Raw genomic sequence first — 27,667 nt, 5'->3', positions numbered from 1 at the left:
AGGGGATTCCATAAGCACTAACTCTTAATTATGAAGCCTCCCTTTGAAGCTAAAACTTCTCCCTCTTAATTATTGCCTTTCTTGTTGCATCCTGCAACAAAGAGAGATGTTAAGAACTCATAAGATCAATTATAATGACGAGATCAATTCCAAAAGAAAACACTAAAGAATTTATAATCAGTATCCAAGATATAGTCAAAGAATACTTATCTCTTTGCACAAGAACTCAGCTCTCCCATAAAGCATTCTTACACTGTAAAATAATGTGTTCTTGGAAAGACTGAATATGAATTCAATGCAATCCTTAATTCTGATTTAAGAGAATACATCAATAGCTTGCTGGAATCAAATCATCTTCATGCCCTTTGATATATGATCTATACTCATAGAATAATGTATGGAATACATGTTTCTTTCCACAATATTGCTCACATACAAAACACAATAAAACTTCTCTGATCAATTATCAATGCTTGATTGTTGATCAGAATATTGTTTCACATCTCAGTCCAGTTGTCTCATCAGAGCATATCCAGAAATTTGCAAATGGTAACAATTATCCCAGCCAGTCTAGAATACTTCTCATACACATATGAGATTGATTAATCGCCCCCAGTCAGCATAATCACAAATGACTCTGATAAGTTTATAACTAGAAGAATAAAATTGAAGACCTCTATCAACAACACATTCAACTGAGATCTTGCACATCCATGCAAATAATCACGTCACAAAATTATGACACACAAATAGAGTTGACACAGATATGGAACTTATACAAGCTGATGTACAGAACTATTATAAGCACAGATTGAAACTCTTCTCAGCACACAACGCCATACTAAGGAATCATATAGAGAACTCTTTAGTTTCTACAGAAACAAAGCCTACACATATGCATGTGACTTAATAATTCACATGTCACACAAGAAGCTACCAAAATAATTCACTCAAAATGAGATCCCAGTTCCTCCTTTTTCATGCACAGGTCTCTTCAACTTTTATGATAAATAATGGCATGTACTTTCAGCTACACTTTATGATAGTCATCGATATAAAAACTCCTGCAAAAAATATAAATCTCATATTTAACAGGGCAAAGGAAATACTGATAGAATTATAAACAAGGAATATTTGACGTCTCTTGAGAAACGGTAGACTTAAAAAAAAGGGTGACAGAGACTTGCGAAATAGAGGAGCCCAGTCACTAGAATAAATTAAGGTGACAGTTATAACTAAGAAACTCCAAACATAAATGGAAACATGGCAAATCTGACAATAGAAGAACACCATTGAATGACTGGACGTTAGTGCCACGACAGCCTTCGATAGAGCAAAGAGGGGAAATAAAGCGATGACACTAAATGGAAACAAATGACTGCTAGCACACAATATCATATGGCTTGGAAAGAAATAATAAATCCAAATGATACTCTACAATGAAAACAAGAGGGCACTCAAAACAAATACTGCACAAATCCCAATAAATTTATGATAGACAAAACATATACTCTGATGATTCCACTAAAGCAATAAATAATAAATGCTAATGGAAGAACCCACAGCTCATAATGCATAGACTGCCACCAAGGAACATAAACTACAAGCCCAAAAGAAAGAATACATCAGCAATTACCAAAAAAAATCTTTCAAAAGGCAAGGCAAAGAGTTTTACAAACATTAACACTTCCTTATATGCTGTAATCTGACCATGCTCTGATACCATGTTAGGATTTGCCCATAAAATAGAGATAACAGCAATAAGGAATAGCCAAAAACAGATGCAAGAGACACACAGAAATATCTTGGGAAAACCCTTCTAGAATGAAGGGAAAAAAACCAGCCACACAACAAAAGATCTTCTTTATTGATAATAAAATTCAAAAGTACAATGCCTTTCGCTTGAAGCGATATATATAACATAAAGAGAGACTTCACATTCTAACCGAAGGTCTCTTTAATTTCCCTAAACATAATACTTTTATTTTCAAATAGAACTCATCGTACTTCTATGCCTCAATGCATGTTGTATGACACATGTCACTATATTTAATATTACATTTTTCATAAATGTCTTTTTCAGCTGAAGGTGACCATAATGGTATTAATGCCCGGAGATAAAGATCTCTATCGCAGCTACAAACTCCAAGACCAATAACTTAGAAAATTGTGTTAAATATATGCGTATGTGTTTCTTTATCAATGTTGTATCCATTTGTATCCATATCGGGGCTCTTGAAAAATTGGTTGATCCGTATACAATGCCATATCTGTATTTGTATTTGTTTTGTTTCCTTGCAACTTTGATTAACATATTAGTAAATGTGATTTGTTCTTAGTCGGACCTGATTTCCTCTAGGATAGACATTGGCAGTAGATAGTGCTCAGTTGCACCAAGATACTCACATGATGCAACTACACTAGTTACATGCAATGTCCCCTTCTGTAAATGTCGTAGTTTTTGCTCTGAATCACAGATTCCAAGTAGATCAAGAAGTAGAATTGAATTAGTAGCATCATGTACTAAGTTGAGATCCTCCAATCATTAAAAAATTACAATAATGTCAATTTATTACTACTAGGGTTGGAGAACATATATTGATGATCATCTTAATCATGTAATATCTATAATTTAAAATCTAGGTTCAATCATAATATTCTGGATAAGGGAACACAATAGGGTACCTGAAGCAATCCTCTACCCTAGACCCAAGAACAAACATCTTGTTCCTCTTGGCCTCATCTAGCCTTATGCCTTTCCTACTTCATGAGGTGGTGCACCTAGTGAGGTCTTTGTATCTTCTCTCCCTACTCCTGCCACTTTATTTACCATCTATGATTGAGATCCCATGGAATCCATCTCAATAATCAACCATTGTTGAGGTTGGTGAGGAAGTCACAATGGGGTGTCTGAAGCATCCTTCCTGCCTAAGCCCAAGGGCAGGCAATTCCTTGCATCCCCTTGGCCTCATGGGACTGTCCATCACCACCATGAGGTGGGGTGCTTAGAGAGGACCTCATATTGATAGTTTCTCCCACATACTCCTTAACTAAGCTCATGGTTAGTTGCAAGAAACTGACAGATAGATTGGAAGTCTAGTCATTCCACATAATTATTAATGTCAATTTGCTCATTGAATGCATTACTACACGTATTATAGCCAATTATATCAAATGATACATAACACATACATATTTATGCATATCACAATTGAACAATATTTCCCCAACTTGCAATAGACAATATTTTACTGATTTGATTGCTTTTATATATATATATGGGAGGGGTCAAACTGCTCATGTAGATGCTGCTCTTGGGCTTAGGTTGGACAACTAGGAAGATTAAGACTGCCATCTAAGTAGACCATTTTGATGGATGCCAAAGTTCTACCATTAAGGCCAAGAGGGCCAAAGTTCCATTCTTGGGCTTAGGTTGGACAACCAAGAGGATTATTGAGATTGTTATCTAAGTAAAACCACTTTGATGGATGCCAAAGATCTGCCACCAAGGCCAAGAGGGCCATAGTTTCGCTCTTAGGCTTAGTTTGGACAACTAAGGGGATTGAGACCGCCATTTAAGTAGATCACCTTGATGGATGCCAAAGAGGGCCAAAGTTCTGCTCTTGGGATTAGGTTGGATAGTTAAGAGGAATAAGATTGCCATCTAAGTAGACAAACTTGATGGATGTTAGAGTTCTGCCATCAAGGCCAAAAGGGCCTAATTTATGCTCTTGGGCTTAGGTTGGATAATTAAGAGAAATAAGATTGTCATCCAAGTAGATCACCTTGATGGATGCCAAAGTTCTGCCATCAAGGCCAAGAGGGTCAAAATTCCACTCTTGAGCTTAGATTGGACAAGCTAAAAGATTAAGATTTCCATCTAAGTAGTCGACCTTATTGGATGTCAAAGTTCTACCACCAAAGGGGCCAAAGTTCCACTCTCGGGCTTAGATTGGTCAAGTTAAGGATTCCACTATGGTTCCCTAGCTTTCCTATCATGTTAAGCTAGTTAACTATTAGGGATGAGGTCTAAATAGGGAAGCAAAGCAAGCTCCCTGCTAAGTAGACCACCTTGTGTGGATGTCTAATATCTATCATTGAGGCCAAGGGGCCAAAGTTCTGATCTTGGAATTAGTATGAGATTTGCTTGGACTAACTTATCATGACTCAAATTTTCTTTGAAACTTATACATTTGTCTGTACTAATGTTCACTTTGTGGTTGCAACATTCATAGTCAAAGACCTAATGAGGAAGTAAACTCTTGCAAATCAATACCCTAACCTTGGCTTATTGCGCATTGCAGTTATAGGGCTGAGATGCTTTGTGTCTTCATGCATTAATGTGTATACTACAAGTATGGTTCGCATTTTTATGCGTTAATGTGTATATTACAGGTATGCTTCGTGTCCTTGTGCATTCTAGTGTATGATCCATGTTTTGTATGCTACTTAGATGACCTAAAGAGGATCTAGAGATATTGAGCAACCTATACTCAAGTTGTGTTGTAGAAGCTATTCACATAGAAGAATTCATATAAAACTGTTATTTCTTGAGGACAAACAATTTTGGGAGGGGAGGATTGTTATATCCCTCATTTGAAACCCTAATTATATCCACTTTGAAAACAAGACTTCACAATAAAACAATAATAAAATTAAAACATAATAGATCAATAATAATATTAAAATATAAGATTCAATGAATAATATAATTGTATTATATTATAAGTAGATAATAATATTGTAAATATAAATATAAATGTAAACACTACGTATACACACAAACATATTTAAATCTAAGTTAACAATGCTGGTTTTGATGCTAATATTGTAAATATAAATATAAATGTAAACACTACGTATACACACAAACATATTTAAATCTAAGTTAACAATGCTGGTTTTGATGCTAATGTGGGTGCGGGTGCAGGTGTTGATGCATGGATGCGTGGATTTTTTTTTGGGGGATTTTGGATGCGTTTGGGTGTGTCCATATATATAAATATAACATAATTTATGTATGCAAAGAAATGCAAGAAATATACAAAATGAAAAATAAACCATTCCATGGCAATTAACATATGCAAAATGCCAAAATGGAGACCAAATGAGAAGAGAGCCCAACTGCAAACAAAATGAGAGGAATGAGCAATGAATGGCCTATATTAGGGCCGTTTTAGGGTTTTGGGGCAAAAAGGAGACAAAATATAATAAAAAACCATTATAACACATGTTTTATTGTGTCACCTAAGTGACTTGGTGCCTAAAAAGTCTGGATGCTTTGTTGATTCACTCGGATGCTTGATGAATGCTTTCCTAAACATCCCGCAAGCAACCATAGGCAGAAGCCACGCTTCTTGCCCACCTTCGTGACACTTCCAAAAGCATCCACGCATCCTTGTGCATTCGCTCCTACACCCTGACAAAATTGCCAAGCATCAATATCTTAGATTTAAATAATAATATTAAAGTACAAAGATATATAAATTAATTAATTATAATATACATGTATGTATATATATATATATATATATATATAGAGAGAGAGAGAGAGAGAGAGAGAGAGAGAGAGAGTGGATTCACATGTAAATGGGTCCTCCCTTGCCTACTCAACAATCATTGACTTGAGTGGAACCCCCTCCACTCTCCACACCCCCCCCCGCCCCCCCCCTCCCATAGCAATTAACATATGCAAAATGTCAAAATGGAGACCAAATGAGAAGAGAGCCCAACTGAAAACAAAATGAGAGGAGCAATGAATGGCCTATATTAGGGCCATTTTAGGGTTTTGGGGCAAAATGGAGACAATATAATTAAAAAAACCATTTTAACACATGTTTTATTGTGTCACTTAAGTGACTTGGCGCCTAAAAACTTCGGATGCTCTACTGATTCACCCGGATGTTTGATGGATGCTTTCCCAAGCATCTCGCAAGTATCCACACTTCTTGCCTGAAGGATTTGAGCAATACAATTCCACAAAGCCCAAAGAATACCTGCATATAAAAACCTATCACAAAGAACAAAAAGACAAGAAGAGGCAAGGGTTTTGCTTTGAAAATATTCAAATTGTATACTTAGAAATGAAAAAGATAACATATAATTACAAAAGATCAATTCTTATAGAAGGAGATCAAAACTCGAAAAAAGAGCAACCTAAAAGGGAAAAGCCATTTAATAATTACTAATTAATTATTAAATGAGAATGCAGAAGTGCATAAAGTGAAATCTTAAGAAGGGAGAAAAGGTAATTTAATAAATTAAATTAAATTAAACTTTTTTTCTAACACCCCCCCTTAAGATGAGCAACAATGTAGCTACAAACAATGCAGAAAGAGAAAGAAAACTACAATGCAATGCGGAAAGCAAACTTGGGTCCCAACAACAAGGCCTGATGAGGTACCCAATCACACTCAAATCCCTATGAAACGAAGAAATAGAGAAAATCCAGTAGGAAAAGCCCTACTTCAAAAAGAGATAGAAAATGATGCACAAATGAAATATCTAAAGAGAATATCTCAAGACCATAAGTACAATGAAAGCCTCCATGACAAAAGCTTGAGACTCCATAGCCCCCCCAAAATGACATAACTCTTGTGTCGATGAACATACCAATGTGGCTCAAATTTGAAGGAAACAAAGGCAATGGACAAGGCTGATAAAACCCATGTATGTAAGGTGTAGCTGGAAGTCCTAGCTGATGCTCAAAGGAGAAAGCATGATAATCTTGAAATGGAATCTCCAATGGAGGTGGGATAACAGGTGTGTTGAATCTGTCATTTGAGAGGAGATGTGTGTCCTCTGATATATCCTCAACAACTGTAGTAGGTGGTTCGATGATTGGAGCTGCAATAGTAGACAATGCTGAAGAGTAATCCTGTGCAAGAGATGGAATCTGAACAAGAGGTAGAGGTGTAGAAGTCACAACACTAGTCTCAGGAACAACACATAAGTTCAAGCAACCTGACTTCCCCTCAGTAGACTCATGAAAAAAGAGAGTGAGTCTCCAATAGTGGAGATGGTGGACCAAAATGTGAGAAGGAATATAGGCAAGAAGCATGATCAACAGTTCCTGTAGCAATAATATTGTCTATCTCACTATCTCTGAGGTGCATTGAATCTTGTGCAAACTCAATTGTCTTCCCTATCCCACTGTGTGTAATTTGATAAATAGAGAGAAAGTTAGAGGACAAAGATGGAACACAAAGTACATAATGAAATGTACCATCATCAATGTCAATAGAACCTTTCCCACATACAGTCATAACAGTGTTGTTCCCCATCAAAATATGTGGAGTAGGAGAAGCCCCAAAAGAAGAGAGCAAATCTTGAGAAGATGCCATATGGTGTGAAGCACTTGAATCCAATAACCATCTAGAAGAATGAGGAATAGTAGTTGCACATAATGCATGACCCTTTCCTATATCTTTACTAACTGAAATGATGATGATGAAGAAGATTTGTGAGAAGTAGAAGGAATATCAATGTTGCTCTTCTGAAGGAGAGCTGTCAAATCTGAAACCTATTTGGCATAGCCATCTAACTTTTTCTCATAGCAATGTGACTCATCATGATTAGGCTTATTACAATAAGCACACTTCGGTCTTTCTGGCTTTGGTTTACCCCCTTTAGGAGGAGGTGGCCTTGATGAATTGTGAGTGCTAGAATCAATCCGAGACTCTATAGAATGAGCTTTCTGTGTCTTCTCCTTCGTCCCTAAAGATGGCCGAGCTACCAATGCATAAATCTGTGAGCCTGTGAGAGAATCCAACTGAGAGAGCTTAGCTTGTTCTCTAGTCAAATGATCACAAAAATCATCAAAGGATGGCATGGTAAATCTATTACCCAAAGCATCTTTAGTGGAATATAAGGTAGAAGCAAAAATTTGAAAGTTTCCACAAAGCTTAGAAAGATTAAGATAAATGCACTCAGTATCAGTCTTGGTCTTCCCACAACACTGCAATAAAAATCTTTGTTGATTGAACTTCATCAAGAAGTCCACAATGGAAGGAAAAAAATTCGGTACAAGAGAGGTAAGCTCTGCCTCAATCTAAAGTGCCCTGACCTCATTCACTGTACCAAACAAGCTTTCAATCTTGGTCAACATAGCTAGAGGGGTATTGCACCCATCAAGATGAAATTGTAGACTATTAGATACTTGTAAAGCAATCAACCCAATTGCCTCATCCATCTTGTTCCTGTGCTGGATGACCTTAAAAGGTCTTTGTAAAATTGGTTGCACTGCATCTAAACAAGAACACAACCCTTTGACCGAAGAAACCGTGTCATCAAGGTCTTCCATGTGTGATAGTTATGAGGGATCAAAAGTTCTAGACAATATGAGGTCTCGGTCATTGTTTTAAAAGGTGTTGGATTGTTTTTTGCAAGCAAAAAAAATGACCAAATGCTTAAAGTACTATGTCCACACAATATTACTCCAAACTAATACCAGATCTAGAAAGTAGACGAAAAAATTATGCACTTAAAAAAATAGCACCTGAATATGTGTCCATATGAGCCCGAACGAAGACTTTGAAGTTGCAAAAATTGAGATTTGCAATTTTTCAGAAAAATTAGGAAAATAGATTACAAACAACCTGCAACAATGTGTAGATCACGAAATTCTACCCCAAAAAAAACCAATTTCTTGGAAGGAGTCCATATGAGTGAGATATCGTTGTTTGAAAATCACCTCTATAATCATTTTTTCTGAATTGCGGTCGTTGCACCTCCAAAAATCAAAGAAAAATGTCAGATCTGTTTTGTCAAACCCTTGTTCTCCTTTTTTTCCAAATACTGAACAAGCTATAGCAAATCTCGCTTTGATACCATGAAGGATTTGAGCAATACAAATCTACAAAGCCCGAATAATACTTGCATGTAAAAACCTGTCACAGAGAAGAAAAAGACAAGAAGAGGCAAGGGTTTTGTTTTGAAAATATGCAAATTGTATTCTCAGAAATGAAAAAGATAAGAGATAATTACAAAAGATCAATCCTTATAGAAGGAGATCGAAAAAGGGTAACCTAAAAGGGAAAAACCATTTAATAATTACTAATTAATTATTAAATGTGAATGCATAAGTGCATAAAGTGAAATCTTGAGAAGGGAGAAAAGGTAATTTAATAAATGAAATGAAATTAACCTTTTTCTCTAACACTCCCCACCTCCGTGACACTTCTAAAAGCATTCACACATCCCTTTGCATCTACACCTGCACCCTGACCAAACTGCCAAGCATTGGTATCTTAGATTTAAATAATAATAGTAAAGTACAAAGATATATAAATTAATTAATTATAATATACATGTATGAATATATATATAGATAGATAGAGAGAGAGAGAGAGAGAGAGAGAGAGAGAGAGAGAGAGAGAGAGTGGCTTCACATGTAAATGAGTCCTCCCTTGCCTACTCAGTAATCATTGACTTGAGCGGAACCCCCTCCACCCACCTCCCCCACCACCCCCAATTGGGAGTAGTAAACAATTAGAGTTGATTAAAGGTGTTCAGACTCATTGCAATGGAAAGGTCCGATGCCCAATAAAAAAGACAAATTTGTCTGCCCAATTGAGAATGGTATAAAGGATGCAGAACATGGGTGTACCTAAATTCATCCAAAGAAGAGCAGTACATGGAATAGTCAGAGAAAAAGTCATCAGGGAGATAACAGTCAACAAACATTTGCAGAGCAAAAAGTTAGGAACATAAGACGGGGAAGAACCAAATGGAGAACTAAGAGTTTGGCAGAGTATATACACAAAAATAGGTAAGTATCTTGAATGAGCACATGAGGAGTTCTTGGAGAAATTTAAAACGGTCATGGAATTTGACGTAGGAGCACCCTGGGTGCAAGGGCAATCTTGCATCACCCAAAAATATTTTATTTTCAGTCTTTCTATTTTAATAAGGACTAGTAGATAGGGTGGTTACTATTTATGGGAACTTACTATTTTTAGTAAGTTTGTCATACGAGTTCGGAATGTTCTCATTTTCTACAGGAAGGTTCATTTTAGAGTTGTAAGCCTACCATAAAATTCTCATTGCTCAAGCATTAGTATCAAGAAGTTATTACAGATTTTCGGTGGAAAAATTTGCAGAAAAATCTTCAGGCTCATTGTTGGAGGCTTTAGAGTGCCTGAATGAGGTCTGAAAACTCGATGGAAGGGCGCTAGCACAATTTCAAGTCTGTAGATCAGAATTTGGTGTTTCCGAAAAGTGGTTATAATAGCCAATCAGAGCAACGGTTCGTGAGTTATGGCCTTTGGAAGTTGGGCTACCCAAATTTCTAAAATAATTTGTCAAAGATGTATTTGGCCGAGTCTGTGTGTATTGTTAGGGTCTATCGGCCTAGGTATTAAGTTTGAGCATCTAGAACCTTTCCGAGCAGCATAAAACTGCCTATTTAATAAAGGCCCAAACATTTTCTAGGAGGCCTCTGGGTGATAGTTTGCAGCTTGTCTTGCAAATTATTGTACTGAAGGCGCCCATGTGGGTTAGCATATTGTACTTATAAATTCTATAATTCCGCATTTGCGGTGCAAATAAGAAGTCCATATTTTGTTCTCGCATTTGTTGTTGTTTCTTTGTTTCTGTTATGAGTTTATGATATTAAGGGGAGTACCTTGCATCAGAATTGGCTAGGAAAAGTCACTCAAGGTGGAATTTGTATTACCAGCCTAGATATGATTAGTCATTATTGCTATGCTCATGATAGACTAAGGCATAATAATAATGCCATAAAGATAGTGTTAGTACACATATGGACCCAGATTTTAAACTTTCAGTTTCAGGTTTTGAACCTCTCTGAAGTACTTCGAACTTGGTTCAAATTGGTTCAAATCAGTTCAAAGTGGTTCGAAATGCAAATTTGTTAGTTCTGTCTCAGTTCAGAATTCTGTCTTAGTTCATAATTCAGGTTCAAATTCTGTCAGTTCAACATTTTCAAGAAAGGGCAAAAGTACAGATCAAAATGGGGATTAGGTTCGAAGTGGTTCGATGGTTCAAAGTAGTTTGAAGTGGTTCAACAGTCCGAAGTTCAAATGTAGATTGAAATCAGGTTTTGAAAGTGTAGTTTCAGTTCCTCAAATTCAGACTGATAACTCCAAATGTCTAACTCATTCGGCTCAGACTCAGTGATTCAGAGATCTAATTAGAAGACTAGGTTCAGTACAACAATTCCAAAATACAGATTCAAAAGCTCGACCATCACCCAAGAAGTGTATTCCCTCAGTTTGATCACGTTAGTTCATGGGTATGATTTCAAGTTTTTGATCATAGACCCATATAACAAATTTGATTAATTAAATTTTGTCAAGATACAGACAATTAAACAACTAATGAAGACTTTTCATAATTTGCATGGATACTCGGGTTTGAGAGTGGATAAAAGTTACAATATGTCAAAGGTTGATGCTTTGAAATGTTAAAAGAAATAACTTTCCAGCCATATATTCATAGTTGGACATGCCCCTTGTGCAGATGTAAAGGGATGCTCTCGAGCTATTTGACATTATATCTAGGGTGCAGCACGGGCGGCATTCCAAGCATGAAGAATCGACTTATGATGAAAAATGCAGTAGCATTCAAAAATAAAAAGTCATCGGGGTCGGCCACAAACCCATTATCATGGATATGTTGATAAAAAGGCACACATGAACTGACATATCATAAGGAAAGTATGCACATCTCTACATAGAAAAGCAAAGCTTGAATGGTAGGCATGTGGGCTCGACTCTCTTAAAAGAAGAGACAACTTGCGGATATACTCAATTCCCGAAAAACATAAGGCATCATATAAAGAAAAGAGGCAAAATCTGCGTAATCAGCTAAAGAAAACCGAGCCCGAACGATAAGTATATGAGCTTGACTCCCTTAAAAGGATAAACAAGCTCTTCTTTTCCTTGATAACAAGTCGGGTATTTAACTGCCATCTATTCTCGGCTCGAGTCACTTTCAGTGCTGACACCGAAATTGGTCATGAGCAGATGCAATGGGGAGAAAATATGAAGCATCTCGAAGAAGGAATCCACGTATGCAATTGAACCAAGCTCTTTGGTTTTATTTATGTGAACTTGCAGCTATGGTGGATCATATAGAATCGCGAATATGGGATGACCGAATTGGACATTGATGCGGCATCACCCACAAAAGAAGTAGAGGCCATCTGATAACTTGCAAAGCAGATTATTATCATCAATATGCAGAATATCAGAAGTGTTTTGAATTGATGACATCTCTTCTTGAGGGGGATCCTTTTCATTTAAAGTGCACATTAGTACATATAGAAACAGATGTGAAACTTGGTCGCAAGAATAAGCTTTATCTTATGGCATGTAATCTGGTGAAGGACTATCCATAGAAAGCTATAACATGGTTTGCGGTTGGTTGCTACTACTGTATATGGCAATTTGACCAAGATTATCAGTATGAGTGACACGGATAATCTGTGTGCCAAGCCCGAAGCTTAAAGATGAATTTACATTGCACACAATGAGAGGCCCCAATGGAAGTCGCAGATGTTCATGTTTAGTCGATGGTTTCAGAACAATGCTCCACATATGGAGATCACCAAACACCAATAGTGCATTCCAATTCATCCTTGTTTGAATTATCAATATCATTGTGCAAGAATTCAAATTTGAACTGCAAACTTTCTCTCCTCACAAATTAATGGAGTCTTTGTGAATTACCTTCAATTCAAATAAGCTTAGGGGTAATTGGGTGTCCCTAGAAGTTAACAAAGGCAAGTTCATGATTTGTAAGGTGAACGAATCTTAAGGATATGACAATGGTTCAGATAGATTCGTGAAAAATGTCAAACTATATGCCAACAAGCGCACATCATGTAAATGGCAACCAAGGTGTGGAGGATTGACATGTCAGCATATGGGGAGGCCAATATTCTATTGGCAACCATCTTCGTGGATGTTGAAACAACAGGTATTGGCTGAGGCGGTGGTCATGACTTATCTGGTTACGCTGCTGCTCAAGGTTGTATTCAGGGTTGGGAGTGATTCAGAGATCTGAGATAAACCCGATTCAGGGGAAACAAATTGAGTGAATTCCAAACCTTCATGGATAAACTTCTGGGATCAAGTCCATTCATAACAAGAACACTCAGAGCCCATTCCCATTCTCAGTTTCATTGTAATATGAAGTCCTCATTTTCAAATTGTATGCCACCTGTTAGCATGCATATATTATAGGGGCCTCGAATTTGCAAAGATATAAGATAATGTTTATAATGATATAAATACATGGAAAAGGGGAAAACAGAAGGTTTTTCAAGATTCAGTTAGGGAAACTGAAAAGTTTTCACGGGAAATGAGAAGATAGTAAATAAGCCAGCAGCAGTAAGAGGAGGGGTTCGATTCTTTTCTCTCTCCGAGACTGCAGACTATGGGCTACAGCAAGAGGAGAGATTTTTCCAAATTTATTCCATTTTCTTGTGGGGCTGAGGGAGAAAGAGCAAAGTTTTGTTTATTTTTCTGAACTGTGTGTTGGAAAATAGGGGATATTTTGATTTTGAATGTAATGCAGGGAAGAGAATTTATGTTTCCTTTTTAGATAGTGATTTTGATGCATAATGTAATGAGACCTTTGTTGCCTTTGCACTTTTAGAGAAAGGAGACTCGGGAGATAATTGAATATCAAAACTTTGAATTTGGGCAATTTTCTTTCCACTGATCGTTATCTTTGTGTAACTTTCAGTTTTCTCTAAATGCATTCAATATCATGGTTTTCTAAATATATTTGATTTCAAAGTGTCTTTAAAGCTTTGATTCTTCACTTTCTCAAACTTTTTTTCTCTTTGTAATGCAGCATGCAAATGGACTTTGTGTCAATTGTTGTTTATATTCTTGTAGTCATTTAGCTTTTCGCATCTACTTTGTATTTACAGGTAGATGGTTGTAATCCTTTCGTGCTTTCTAGTTAAAAGCATCCATATTTAATTCATTGTAAATCATATATGGGGAGTTGTACCCAATAAATTTAGAGGAAGGCTATCAATTTAATGATAACCTGTCCAACTATTAGTGCTGATTACTCGGGCATTTAGAGTTAATTTGTGTTTATTTCTTTGGAGGACAATCTGTTCACTAATAGATAGACAAATACAAATTGATGTATGTTAAAGGGACCAGCAATCTAAAGATAAAAGAAATATGATTACTATATTAGCCGAGCTCTAACAAATGCTTAATACTAGGGTTCTATTATTGTTGGGAGGACAAAAAATTAATTAGTTAACCAATCACAATATAGAAGGATGTGATTAGCAGACAGAGGAGCATAAATGAATAGTCATTATACTAGTCTAATTAAAATCTAAGTTACTGATTCTAGTTCTGATGCTGATGTGGGTGCGAGGTGCTGATGTGTGGATGCGTTTGGGTGTGTCCGTACATAAGTATATATGTATATTTTTAAAAAATAAATAAATATAAATAAATAAATAAATAAATAAATAAATAAATATATATATATATATATATATATATATATATATATATATGTAAAGTTGTCAACTATAATTTATGACAATGTATGCAAAGAAATACAAGAAAATATTAAATATACAAAAATAAACCATTCATTGAACCATTATCATAATCAAATTGAAATAATAGTATTGTCTAATTAGTAAATCACTCAAGTTCAAGATTCCAATGCAATTTAAATTACAAAATCAAAACATAATTCATAGTTCAATGTTGATTAATCAAGAGTCAAGGCTCAAGATTCACAAATCACATTCAGTCATTCAAAATCATAAGAATTCTCAAAAAAATCCACATTCTCATCATCTCCTCCTGTTGCAACACTTGCAAATTCATTTGAACCATGCATGGTTCCAATTGTGCTAGTTGCACGTGCTATGATGTTATCAACATCATCATTAGTCATCATAGTAAGATCCTGAAGTGTTGCATCCAAGCCTGTAGATTCAGGGGCTACATCCCAAAGCTTGGTTGACCCGTCCTTATATCCATCCTCCTTATGTGACAAAAGATGCAAGTTGGTATGTGTATAAATCAAGTCCTCAGCTTTCTTTGAGCCCAACCGGTTGTGCTTCACTTAATGGATATAGGAGTATGTACTCCAATTCTGTTCAGCAGAAGAACTTGCAACCTGAATAGTGTTCATAGAAATTTAAAATTTTAAAATTAAACATACAAATGAAAAGTAAATTAGAGAATGTTAAACTCTAAAGTGTAGAACACAATTGCTAAATAAGTAAATAAATGAAAACTTACTTGTGAGAGGATCTTGATTGCAAGAGGTTGTAGATGCTTGAACGGTTGACCACACATGTACCACCATGTGATAGCTCCCATGTCATTTTGGTCCTTTATTGCATATGGAGTAAGTTTTGATCTTGAAGCAAATAAGCCAAATTCTTGCCTCACCTTTATGTGTATTTCATCATCTAGGAAGAGTCTTGCAAATGCAGTGTAGCACCCAGTAGCAATTTCTTCATCTGCATATGGTGCAATTCTATCCAGCATAGCATGTATTTCTTGGCTATAGTACCTCGGAGATAAGGCATATGCAAGGAGGTGCAATGGGGTAGTCATCCTCTCCCAACGATGATGAATCGTATCCTCCACCTTTTTGCACAAGGCTTCACATTTTGTGGGGTTAGTCTCATGTGCTTGTATGGAAAGCTTTACCTTTTCTACCATAGTGTCCATGTCATCGTACACATCCCCCAAGCAAGGTGCATCTACATCGGCAAAGCGTAGCATAGTCATAATAGACTTGGTGAAATCCAATACAAATTGCACATGAGCCCACCAATCCTCATCCAAGCTCATACCCCTAACCTTCAAGGCTCTCTCTAAATTTGAAGCCTTCCATATAGTCCATTGGTTACAAATAACCATTTGGCCCAATGCTGATTTCACCTTGAGGAGTCATTTCAGAACAATAGTATGAGATGCAAATCTAGTCTCGGCAACCTATAAGCAAGTTGACAATATGACATCAAATATAAAATAAAGTTATAAACAAGAAATTTGATATTGAACATGAATATAAAACTTATTCAAAATAAATAAATAAATGAAACTAAATAATAACAATTTTAAATCTACCTTCAACAACTCCAACTTGGAAAATGATCTGAATATAGATTGTGACATGTGGTGGTTTGTTACAAACATTTGTATCTCCTCTCCCTCTTGGTATATGTGCTTCACCCCATCTATTTGGGTGCCAATTTGTTGCATGACCAAGTTGAGAGAGTGTACGGTGCATGGTGTCCAAAAAATATGGTCATATCGAGACTCAACCAAAGCACTTGCACCCCTACAATTCGTGGCATTATCTGTGACCACTTGGACCACATTCTCACTACCCACCATCTCTATTGCCTCAATGAGAATTCTGGAAATGAATTGTGAATCCTTAACTTGTCCTTCACAATCAATAGCCCTAAAAAACATTGCCCCTTTGGGGGACATTGCAATCACATTTATCAATGGCTGGTTTCTTGTGTCTTTCCATCCATCAGATACAATAGTTATGCCAGAAGTTTTCCAAGATGTCCTAATTGGGTGAAGAGCTTTGTCTATAGAAATTTTTTTTTTTTTTGCAAAAGAGTAGTACACACCTTTTCATACTTGGGGCTGATGTAATTACTTGGTGCTCTACGGGTGGCTGCAACCATTTCCCTCCAATATGGTGATCCAAAGTAACAAGAATCGGAATCGGATCGGAATCGGCAAGGCCGAATCAAATCGTGAATCGGCCATGAATCGGAATCGAATCGGCCATGAATCGAAAAATTTAAAAAACCCTTGAAATTTAGTGAGTAACTTATTTCATAAACCCTTTATCGCTGATTCGATTCACCGATTCACAAAAAATCGTTTGGCTTGAATCGAATCGCCAAATCGCGTGAATCGCATGAATCGCCATGATTCTTGGAACTATGTGGTGATCTTACCAAATTGAAAGGAAGACCATTGGCATAAAGACAACGTGCAATTGCTTCATTAGAAATCTCTCTTGCCTCCATTTTGAATGCTTGATCCAACGGACCTCTTTTGTAGGTAATAACTTCTACTTCACCATCCTCCTCTCCCACTTCCAAGAATGGATGTTTGGAGGATGCAACATGATCAATGGGCACATTCACTTTTCTCTTTGTAGATGAAGGTTTGTACAAACTTGTTTTTGATTTGCTCACGAAACGATCAACAACCTCGTGTTCTTTTATGAATTTGGCTAACTATGCATCGCTCAACCTTTTTCCATCTTTACTTCGCTTGCACAATGCTATTCCTTTACTAGTAGGGCCCATAAAATGAGCTTTGACCTGAGAATATGAGCTGTTGAATGGTTTACTATGACATATACTGCATCTCCAAATGTATGACCCATCTCCAAAAACCTGTGATGATCTTGTGGTGTGTCTCCATAATAGAGATGCCACATCAATATTGAAGTTATCACATCGTTCTTGCCCTGCTGTTGAACTTTGACTATCAGTAGTGACCATTCTTGCACAATAGAAAGTATGAATCTAATAAGAAAATAGAAAAAAATTAACTAAGAAATGTTTTAAAAAAAAGACTTACTCCTTCATTTCTTTATAAAAAAAAACTGTCTTCAAAAATTTCTTTTAAAACTTGAAAAATTCATGAAGAACTAAAAAAAATCACTAAAAAAGCTCATGGAATGGATCAAATGCTTACCTTAGATGCTTATTCGTCCTTTGTGGAAGCTCAATAGACACCCTACGAATGACCCTCTTCAAAACTATGACCTTGGTTTTAGAATTCCACAATGGAGACCAAATGAGAAGAGAGCCCAGCTGCAAACAAAATGGGCAGAATGGGCAATGAATGGCCTCTTTTAGGGCCATTTTAGGGTTGTGAGGCAAATAGAAGAAAACAAAACAATAAAAAAAAATTTAGATCACATGTTTTTTAAGTCACTTAAGTGACTAGATGCTGGACACAAGTGGATGCTGACGGGATGTGTCTGGATGCTCTCTGGAGCACCCCGCGCGCATCCATAGGAGATAACACTGCTTCCTGGCAGCATCCACCATGCTTCCTCCCGCATCCACGCACCAGTCTGCATCAGCATCCACCCTTCCAGGGCCAACGCATCGGTAACTTAGATTAAAAGACAATCTATCATATTCAAGCATAAAATATAAGAAGAGAATCCTCATCATTCATACAACTATATAGTGGAACCTTTCCAATATCTATACTAGAATTTCCTCATTTGAACAAGCTACTGATCGATATCAATTAATTGCAAAAATATAATTGCAGATCAGAGAATTAGCGGAATGAGAGAATATATATTTTCTTACATGGAAGGATATAATAGCAGCTCACAAGAAAGGATATAATAGCAGTTCACAAGGAAGGATATAATATTGGGGGTAGATATTATAAAATACCACAAGGATATAACCAAGGTTGCGAAGGGACAGGGGTACTTGGGTACTGTGGGTACAGGTATTTTTCAAAATAGGGGGTGGAGTTACTTGGGTATGTCAAATTTTTAATTTATATAATTTTAAATGAGTCATGACAACAATTTTTCAAATCATGAACAGTAATAAAGTTTGCAGATTTAATGTATTGTTTTCAGTTGCAGATTTGCAATATGTTTGTAATAATAACATATGTTAAATGTTTGGATGCATAACAGAAAAGGCAAACATTAAACATGAACAAGATCGTAAATTATATAACAGTGACATATTACAAATGATAAGCTTACGACTCAAACACTGATAAAGTTTACTATTTATCATTATTGTATCAAAGTTTCAAACTGATTATATATTGAGTTATGCTTGATAAACATCAAGCTGATATGAAACAAGAAACTGAAACAAACAAAACAAAAATCTTAATCAAGGTCCTCAGCTATGCGCCCCAGGGATCATAGCAGTTCACTTGAGTTTCACCAAGTAAGATATGGCTTGAAAACATTTCACTGATATCAAGGAGTCTATTTTACAGTCCCTGTCTAGACTCCCTAAACTTAAATAACTAAATAAAGTGCCAAATTGGAGAATGTTCTACAAGGGAACATTACAATATATGTCTTGTAATCATAAATGAAGGGAAGCATCCCTTGTAGACAGCTACGTCTCCACAAATGGACACAACCATTCATGATCACTGCCTCATTAATTTTTAGTTACTCAAAGTACTAAGTAATCACTAGTCATTGGTTATGGGAACAATAATATTCATCACTGCTGTCTGATAATTATAAGTTAGATAAATATGGTATGAACGAGAAATCATAAAGGAGGATATTATGAATGAGATAAATGTGATACATGGCTCATGCTGGTGACATGGTGTCTACACTATCGATGATAAGTCCTAACTCTTATGATCGTAATGGAGAGATTATAGAAGTGCGCCATTTCAGCTTGCATTTACTGCCCACCCTCAATGGCTATTTCTTCTTTTGAGGGCTAATTTTATAATGCATATGGTATATGCATGGGGGCATTGTTGATTTGATTTTTGTTCCGCTACCACATGCATAATCAAATACTTAATATTCCAAGATGAAATACCAAATTTCCAACTCTCTTGAATAAGGATGCTTATATGCTAAACAATGTATATGGATTGTGTGATCAAATGTGACAACCCCAAGGCTCTTCTTAACCATGCACTTCCGCTCAGTTTTATGATGTGATATGTTGGTTATCACAAAAGGAACTTATGGTGTTCATTCAATGGATAGCAAGTTAACTTTTACTTCCAATCATAAGACTTGCAAAGAAATAAGGATTTAGAAAGCTATTTTATTCCTAGAATGCAAGAAATTGAGGATGTCGTTGTGACTCTACTAGGTTTAGTTTAGCCATCGACATCAAACAAGCTAGTGCAATCTCCTAAGCTAAATGTAATATGTTCAAACTACCACCATTTCATTAACCCCATTCGTTAATGCATATCAATGTACAACCAATAATCAAAATTAAGTTCATAAATATGCCATTCAACCATGCGTGGTTTGGTCAAAGTGAGCTCACCAAAGATGCATCCAAAATATCTTCCATTCAACTAAACACTACTTCTAGCCAACATGAAATAAAAACCTGCTGTAAGAGAGGAATTGTAGAAATTGCGCAATACTCTAGAGTAACACAAGTAATCTACCATAAACACTAACAATAAATCAACAATTACTTTGATAGCATTATCACAACAATTTCAACAAGTCTCCTACTTTACTCTAATCATAGTCTCCTCAATCCAATGAATCTAATCTAATGAATTACAAATGAGGTCTTGGCCTTTAATAGTTGTTCAATTAAAATGAAGATCCAAGATCAATTTAAGATCAAGGGCCAAGATTGATCCATTACAATCCCTAATTAGAGTTGCCACACTATCATCCAATTACATAAAGGAACCACACTATGGATCAGTAAGAAAATTACAATACTTTTGAGAACCAATGAGAAAATAGATAAGATAGAGGAACTAGATGCCTTTTACATGTATATTTGGCATGATATGATTGAATGTTCTTGAACACGTTACTAGAATTTTCCAATTGGTTGAAGATGACTAGGCTCCACCTCAACAACTTTTTCTCATAGACTTGATAAATTCTTTGGTGATGAGAAAATTTCTCTTAATATCCAACATTATCAGGCTTTCAAGTGTGATGGCATATTCCCAAAATGCTTGATCTTCTAAAATATTCCTATCTTTTGAAAGTGACATTTGAGATGTTTGAATATTGGTAATGGCAGCTTAGCTCTACCCTTCAAACCATTTGCCATATCGCAAAAAATACAACACGATATTATTCTATTAGATTTTGGAGTAACAATTGCAACGAAGTTCATCTCCTTACATTGAGTTTGGCAGATGTAACCAACGAACATACACATTATACTTGTCCTAGATTCTAAATGCTAAAAATAGGACTTTTTTACAAGGTAAGTCTTATATTTTAACACCCTTCTTCAGGCTTATTTGTGCTAAAATCAAAACACACTAACACATTCAACAAAATTAAAATGAATGACATATTTTTCAAATGCTTTTCTTTGGAAATAGTTCTTGGCCACTCAAAACAGAGAAACAAGTCCATTAAATGCCCACTCACGTAATTTTCCATGCGCAGGAGGGGAATAACTGACACAGAACAATGACTGTTTCTTATTCCGTCTTATCTATACGTAGTCTGTTCAATTGGATTTTAAAATCCATTTAAATAAAGATTCAATTTTTTACTTAAAATTGTCGCAATTAAATTAAGAAATTTGGAAGTAAAAATAAATTATATGAATTAAAGAAGTCCATAATTATGTGGGTAAAAGTGACATCCTTGCTGTCGAGCTTATGTTGTCACCATCAATGGTCTTTGGTTGAGTATGGTTTGAAATTGCTACTTACACATGGTTCTTTTGGCTGTAATATCCGAAGCCTTCGCTGTTCATAATTACTATTTATAGTGATATCGTGACTTGGTTGACTCTCAATTGATTGATCTTGAGATAACAGCGCGCTTGAAGCTCCTTTCTTGAGTATCCATGAGTAAGGTTGCATATAACACATTCATAATATGATTTTGGAAGTATAAACTTCAACACTTTGGTTTGGGTTCTAATTAAGTCATAAGTGCATCTTTCCATGCCAATATACATAATTATCTTATAACACTTTAAGAGTAATAAGCATTTGTTCTATGTGTGTTTGCATGTTCTTTATGGAATAGACTCTCTGACAACTTCCATATTATTGTCACCATTTGAGCAATATACTTTGAAATTTTACCTTGGACATCAATTACAAGATCAAACAATCTCTTTGAGTGCCCTTGACATCAATGACAATATTTCTAACATGCATTTACTTGGATAACATTTTCATTACCCACCATCTCTATGCATGGTCAATGAGAATCCTGGAAATCAATTCTGCATCTTTCACTTCCCTTTTACAGTCAACCGCCCTCAAAAACATTGCCCCCTTGGGGGACACTGTTATAGCATTGATCGATAGATGATTTTTGCAATCTTTCCATCTAGTATAAACAATAGATACACCCATAGTTGGCATAATCGCTGAATAATTGATGATTTGCCACTAATCGTTGAGTTTTTTACTCAGGCGAGTTTTTGGCAGATTTAATCGCAGAGTAAAAACTGACTGTTTTTTTGCATTTAATTGCCGAGTAATCGGTGAGGTTTTGAAAACAACTCGACCACATTAGAAGATGACAGCATAAAGGGAAAACAATATTGTTTTGTTTGCTAGTTATTCTCTACGTTGGGAGGCATTTATATATTTCTAAACTTTGCTTGTTTCTTTTGTGTTCTCTTTAATTAACTCATTAAATGCATCTTCTCATTGAAATTTTAAAATAATGTATTTTTAATTAAATTTTAGCATTTTTTTAAGGTTCCTGAGTTTTCTCGAGTTTTTTTTATAAATTTTGGTCAATTTTTCCCCGATTAAACTTTAGGGGCTTGGCAAGTTGTGAGAATTTTCCAACCATGGAAAGACCTATTTCATTCCAAGAATCTATAATTGGTTTTAGTTGGGCGTATACATTTTTCCTCTCTTTTTGCAATGAGGTGGTATGCACCTTTTCATACCCAAGATTTGGGTGACCAAGAGGTGCAGTATTTATTGCCGACACCATGTCCCACCAATATGGCGATCTCACCAAATTGAATGGACGACCATTGGTAGAGAGGCAATGGGCAATTTTTTCATCAGTGGTATCTCTTGCATCCAATTTAATTGCCGTTGCCAATGGTCCTCTCTTGTGGATGGGGATTGGTTGTTCTTCATCTTCATCTTCAGTAGAGGGTGTACACAAGAAGGGATGTGCAGAGACTGTAATTGTTTGAGAGGGTAACTTCATTGTTCTTCCTTTCCGGAACTATAACCACCTTGTGTTCCTTTTGCAATCAATTCGTCAACATCTTCTTGTTACTTTCTAAATGCTGCTATTTGTACAGCAAGCAACCCCTTCTTATCTTGGCCCTCACACATATTAACCTCGGTATCACTAGGTGCCATAAGATGGAAGTTTCACTCTGCAATAAGAGCTATAATATTGTACATTGCGAAAATTACACTTCCAAACAAACCTTCCACCTCTAGGAATTTGTGAAACTCTTTTGATATATCTCCATAAAGGAGATCCTTTATTAATTTTGAATTTTCGACTTCCCTGCACACCCATTGAACTTTGACTACTAGCCATTGTTGCAATTTATAAACAAAATTGAGAAAAAGACATATTTGAAAAATTCTTCACAAACTTGAAAAAAATGTATTAAAAACTCATCAAAAGACTAAAGAATAAGGTTTAAATGCATTCCTGGAGCGCTTAAATCTCCTTTGGGGAAGCTATTTGGCTCTCCACATTTGATCTCCTTTGAATACAATTGCCTTTCTTCAAAATTCCAAGTTTGGGAGAAAATATTGCGACAGCAAAATGAGAGGAAAATTAAAATGAAAGTGTTTAAAGGCCACATATTGGGTTGTTTGAGGGTTAGGAAGCAAAAGGTTAAAAAAATGTTATTTAATTGTTTTGGGCCCACTTTTTGTTGGGCGGGCTTGTTGGTGTGCCGAGTTCGTCTTGGGTACACACCCAGGCATACCCACACCTATGGGTGCCTTGTGTGCACCTAGTAGGTACCTTGAGATATATCCATATTGGGTGTGTACCTGAATATGGAGCTTGTGGGTATGAATGTGGTAACACAAGTGATAAGTTGTCTATTGATTATCATGTATTGAGACAATGACTCTTGTCATTATCTCATTCACTCTTTGTACTCACCATGGCTATATACCCAAGGGGTCTCCTATGTAATGTTCATCCATCATCCAATATTCCATCTATAATATTGCATTCTTGGTGAGAGTACAGTCTATTCTTATCATAGTAGTTCTCTTGCTCATTGTGCTTTCCATTGCCTCTAGATCTTGGATGGCTATCTCCGTAGCTAAATCTTACACTTCTTATAGAGACGTGGGGTTACAAAAATGACTTCACATCCATCTAATGGAAATGACATCTAGCAACATTGTATCCATGAACTTACTTGTAATTCCAAAGTACAAGTCATGTTGCTTGTTCATGTTCATCTCAACACTTTTCTTCTTCCATCCTAATTTATATGGATGGACATGATCCAAGAGATCCAAATTGGGTTCACTGATTGACTTAAATGGAATGAGGTTTCCCTGTAGGCAAAAATAAAATATAGCATCCACTTTCTGGCCTCCTCTTCACCAGAGCAGCCATCACCTTTTGTACTCCCACAGATCAGGCACCTTTTCTCTAATTGCCCCATCATACGGATGAATATTGCTGTTTTCTTTAGCTTTGAAGAATCTACTAGATGGATCTCCTTTCATTGCTTAGGTTTTCAGACTCTCTTTCTTCATCAGATTCCTTTGGAGTTCCCAACTTGGCTGTCAAGACCAGCATCATGATTTACATTCTGTTTTCCTTCAATATTGGAAACCATTGCAACATCTTCTGCCAACTTCTTAAATCAATCTTCTCCCTCATGTTCCCTTGCCATTATTATTGTCCATAATGAACCACTCGATTCTACCAATTTTGTGCTCAAAAGGTATTAAGTTCTTGCTTCCACTCAATCTTGTCCATATCCTTTCAAATGCACACATATTGGTTTTCTCTATCAAACAAATTACCCTGATACTACTTGATCTCTAGATTCCACTAGTGATTCCAAATAAAAATCATCACTTACAGACCCAGATTTTTTTGCAACCTAGCAAAACACCCTTGAAGAGTTGAATGTCGTGTTCTCAATCAAAATTATTGTGGTCCAATCATAATTATCCCTATCTTTTCTATTATACTTGGTACTTATAGCCATTTAGGCTATGCGAATGCGAGTGCAATGCCTTTATTAATTTGGTCAAATAGACCATGTAATTTGATGTTAAATTAACAGAAAACTCAATTCTATGAAGCAATACAAGGGATACACCTACCTCTGGCATTTAGGGTGTGTGGGGTCTGTCATTTTGAAACATCATCAATGCACATCTGTAATTGGCCTTACCTTTTTTCTGATTATGGGTAATGAGTTGTAACTTTTTTGTGTTTATGGAGAGAAGACTAGTGAATCATTTACTGTGATTTTGAACATTGAAGGATCTTCTGCAACGTGCCTTTGGTGTCTTTGGCATCTCCTGATATATAACAAAATATAGTGTCTTGTCCTCTGCATGCATAGATTATTCCGATCTCTATTCTGTTCAGAATATGATGGCTCTTCTGTGTGTGTTCTGGTCCACATTTGCGGTGCCCTATTCATAGTTGTCTGAAAACTTTTATGGTCTGAATTTTTCTAAATCTTCTAAAAAGTAACCCACTAATTGAGACGAATTTAATTGAGACTGAACCATACTTGGAATCTACAACTGCCTTCTATGCTTACCTTCTTATTGTGTTGTCTCCTTGTTTGGTGGCATCTTTTCCTATTTGAAAAATCTTCTCACCTCTTCACAATTTTTATTTTCTCTGCACTTTTGGATTTTTATTGAAGATTTCTCACTGCTCCATACCTTATTGTGTCTTCTGGAATCTAGTAGCTGTCCAGCTCGGCTAATATTTGTGATATTTTAAGTGAGGAAAGACACAGAGAGATGATATTATTGATCAATCAAAATGTGATGAATTCATATTATATAGTGCAGTATTCTGGTATCAGTGGAACTGAACACCACAAACCTACTCATTACAATTAATTATATATGTTATATATGGATTGTTATTATTAGGCAAGAACATCTTGGTTATCATTTTAGTTGCAGAAGTTTTCTTAACCAGAATCCTATCAGGTTTTCATTATTTTGCAGCCTGGAAATCTGAATGCTGAAAGAATTTCTGTTTTTTCATAAGCTCCAAATCAATGCTGATGTGATTGTAAACATATGTTACAGTTAAAATAGATGACATTAAATAATTGTATGTTGGATGTTTTATGTTTGAAATGTAACTTAGAATTATTAATGCTATAAAATATAGCATTAGCTATTCTACAGATAGAAAATAGTTGTGACGTTGTGCTTTCAGCAGGTCACGAGATGAATCTTTTAGCAAACCTGGCATTAAAGCTTGCCGAGAAAAGATGAGAAGGGATAGGCTAAATGACAGGTTTGCTTTTGCCTGTTTACAAGTCACGACTTTTGAACTGTTACAGGTTCTTTATAATCATACACACATTTATGATTTCTTGTTACTGTATAGAACATCCTCTAGCTTTATTCATCTCTAATCTAATATTTTAAAATGGAACCATTTATGAATGAACTTTGTTACCTCTGTCTGGTTGCTGGTGGCTGCAGGTTCATGGAGCTAAGTACTTTATTGGAACCAGACAGTCCTCCGAAGGCAGATAAATCTACAATCTTATGTGATGCCATCTCTGCTTTGAATAAATTACGTGATGAGGCCTCTAAGATGAAAAAATCAAATGAGCAACTTCGACAAGATATTAAAGAAATGAAGGCAAGCTATTTTTTAAGTTTCAATTCCCAACTTAGTAGCAAAATGGTTACTCTTCTCTGTAGCTTTCTATTTCATGATTTTCTAAGGCTGGAAGGCTTATTTATGTACTACAAACCAATGGTTCTTATGGGTGTGAGCTTTGGTGGTTCATTCAACTGAACTTCAATTTATTTTGCCTGGATTGATCTTTTCACAGACAGAAAAAAATGAGATACGTGATGAGAAGACAAGATTGAAAGCAGAGAAGGAAAATTTGGAACAACAAATAAAGGCTATGATGACAATGCCTCCAGGGTTCATGGCACATCCAGCCACAGTTCATGCATTTGCAGCTCAATGTGAAGCAGCAAAGAACAAAACTGTCCCAATTCCTGGTTATCCTGGACTAGCAATGTGGCAATGGATGCCTCCAGCTGCAGTTGATGTATCTCAGGATCATGTGCTAAGACCTCCTGTTGCCTAAGCATTGTCTTGCAATCATCTGTGGCCATTATGATCATGTGAAAATCACAAGTATTGATGTTTTAGCTGTGCACAAGCTGCTTTGCCTCATTTTAGTAGTTTGTAGTTTGTCATTTCCAATGCCCTTCAATCCTTCAGCAATGAAATTTAAACTCCTAGGTGCATCTCTAAAAGAGTTATCGAGGCAGAGTTTAATGGAACAATTCCTGAGCTCTGGTTGGCTATCTATCTCAAGCCAAGCAATTGCTCACACTCACTTAAAAAAAACTTTGGTTTTGATGAATCTGTAGTTGTTCCCGTGGCATATTATTTTTGTTTTAATACATTATTGTTTGCATTGTTAAAATTGTTTAAAGTCAATTTGATCATAACATGTACACATGCATACGATTTTTAACCCCAATGTATTTTTAAAGGGTGCTAAGATTATCGTGTGTTTGAAAGTGATATTTACAGGTCGTTTATTATAGTATCTCCATTGCTTACTTGAATATGTAGTATTCTAACTTGATCATAAAGTTTTTCTAGATCTTTCTTCTCTGATGTATTATTTGTACGGGGGTTTGATTTCTCAACATATTCCCTATGCCTATATGAAATGCATAACAGAGATGGGGAATTCTTCTCTAGTTGAATGCATACCTATATGACAGTTGTAGTTGTGGTTGAATGTGTG

At 36.0% G+C, this 27,667-nt stretch overlaps 1 protein-coding gene across 2 annotated transcripts in view; it reads left to right on the top strand.

Moving 5' to 3' along the window:
- LOC149578228 (transcription factor ILR3-like) overlaps nt 1–27,337 on the top strand; it is a 119,543-nt gene extending 92,206 nt beyond the window's left edge. Inside the window, exons 4-6 of one of the 2 annotated variants that reach the window (XM_089827869.1) lie at nt 26,098–26,175; nt 26,367–26,529; nt 26,726–27,337. In XM_089827869.1, the coding sequence (XP_089683995.1) occupies nt 26,098–26,175; nt 26,367–26,529; nt 26,726–26,992 (508 nt within the window). In that variant the 3' untranslated portion in view covers nt 26,993–27,337. The remainder of the gene's footprint in view (nt 1–26,097; nt 26,176–26,366; nt 26,530–26,725) is intronic. The other variant, XM_089827873.1, reaches the window with a different exon arrangement.
- The last annotated feature ends 330 nt before the right edge of the window (nt 27,338–27,667 follow it).

The sequence above is a fragment of the Cupressus sempervirens genome, chromosome 1, assembly GCF_028749045.1.
Source record: "Cupressus sempervirens isolate cs-2001-9-10 chromosome 1, ASM2874904v1, whole genome shotgun sequence".
Taxonomy (NCBI): domain Eukaryota; kingdom Viridiplantae; phylum Streptophyta; class Pinopsida; order Cupressales; family Cupressaceae; genus Cupressus; species Cupressus sempervirens.
The sequence above is the reverse complement of the archived record's forward strand: the minus strand, read 5'-3'. Positions and strand labels throughout refer to the sequence as shown.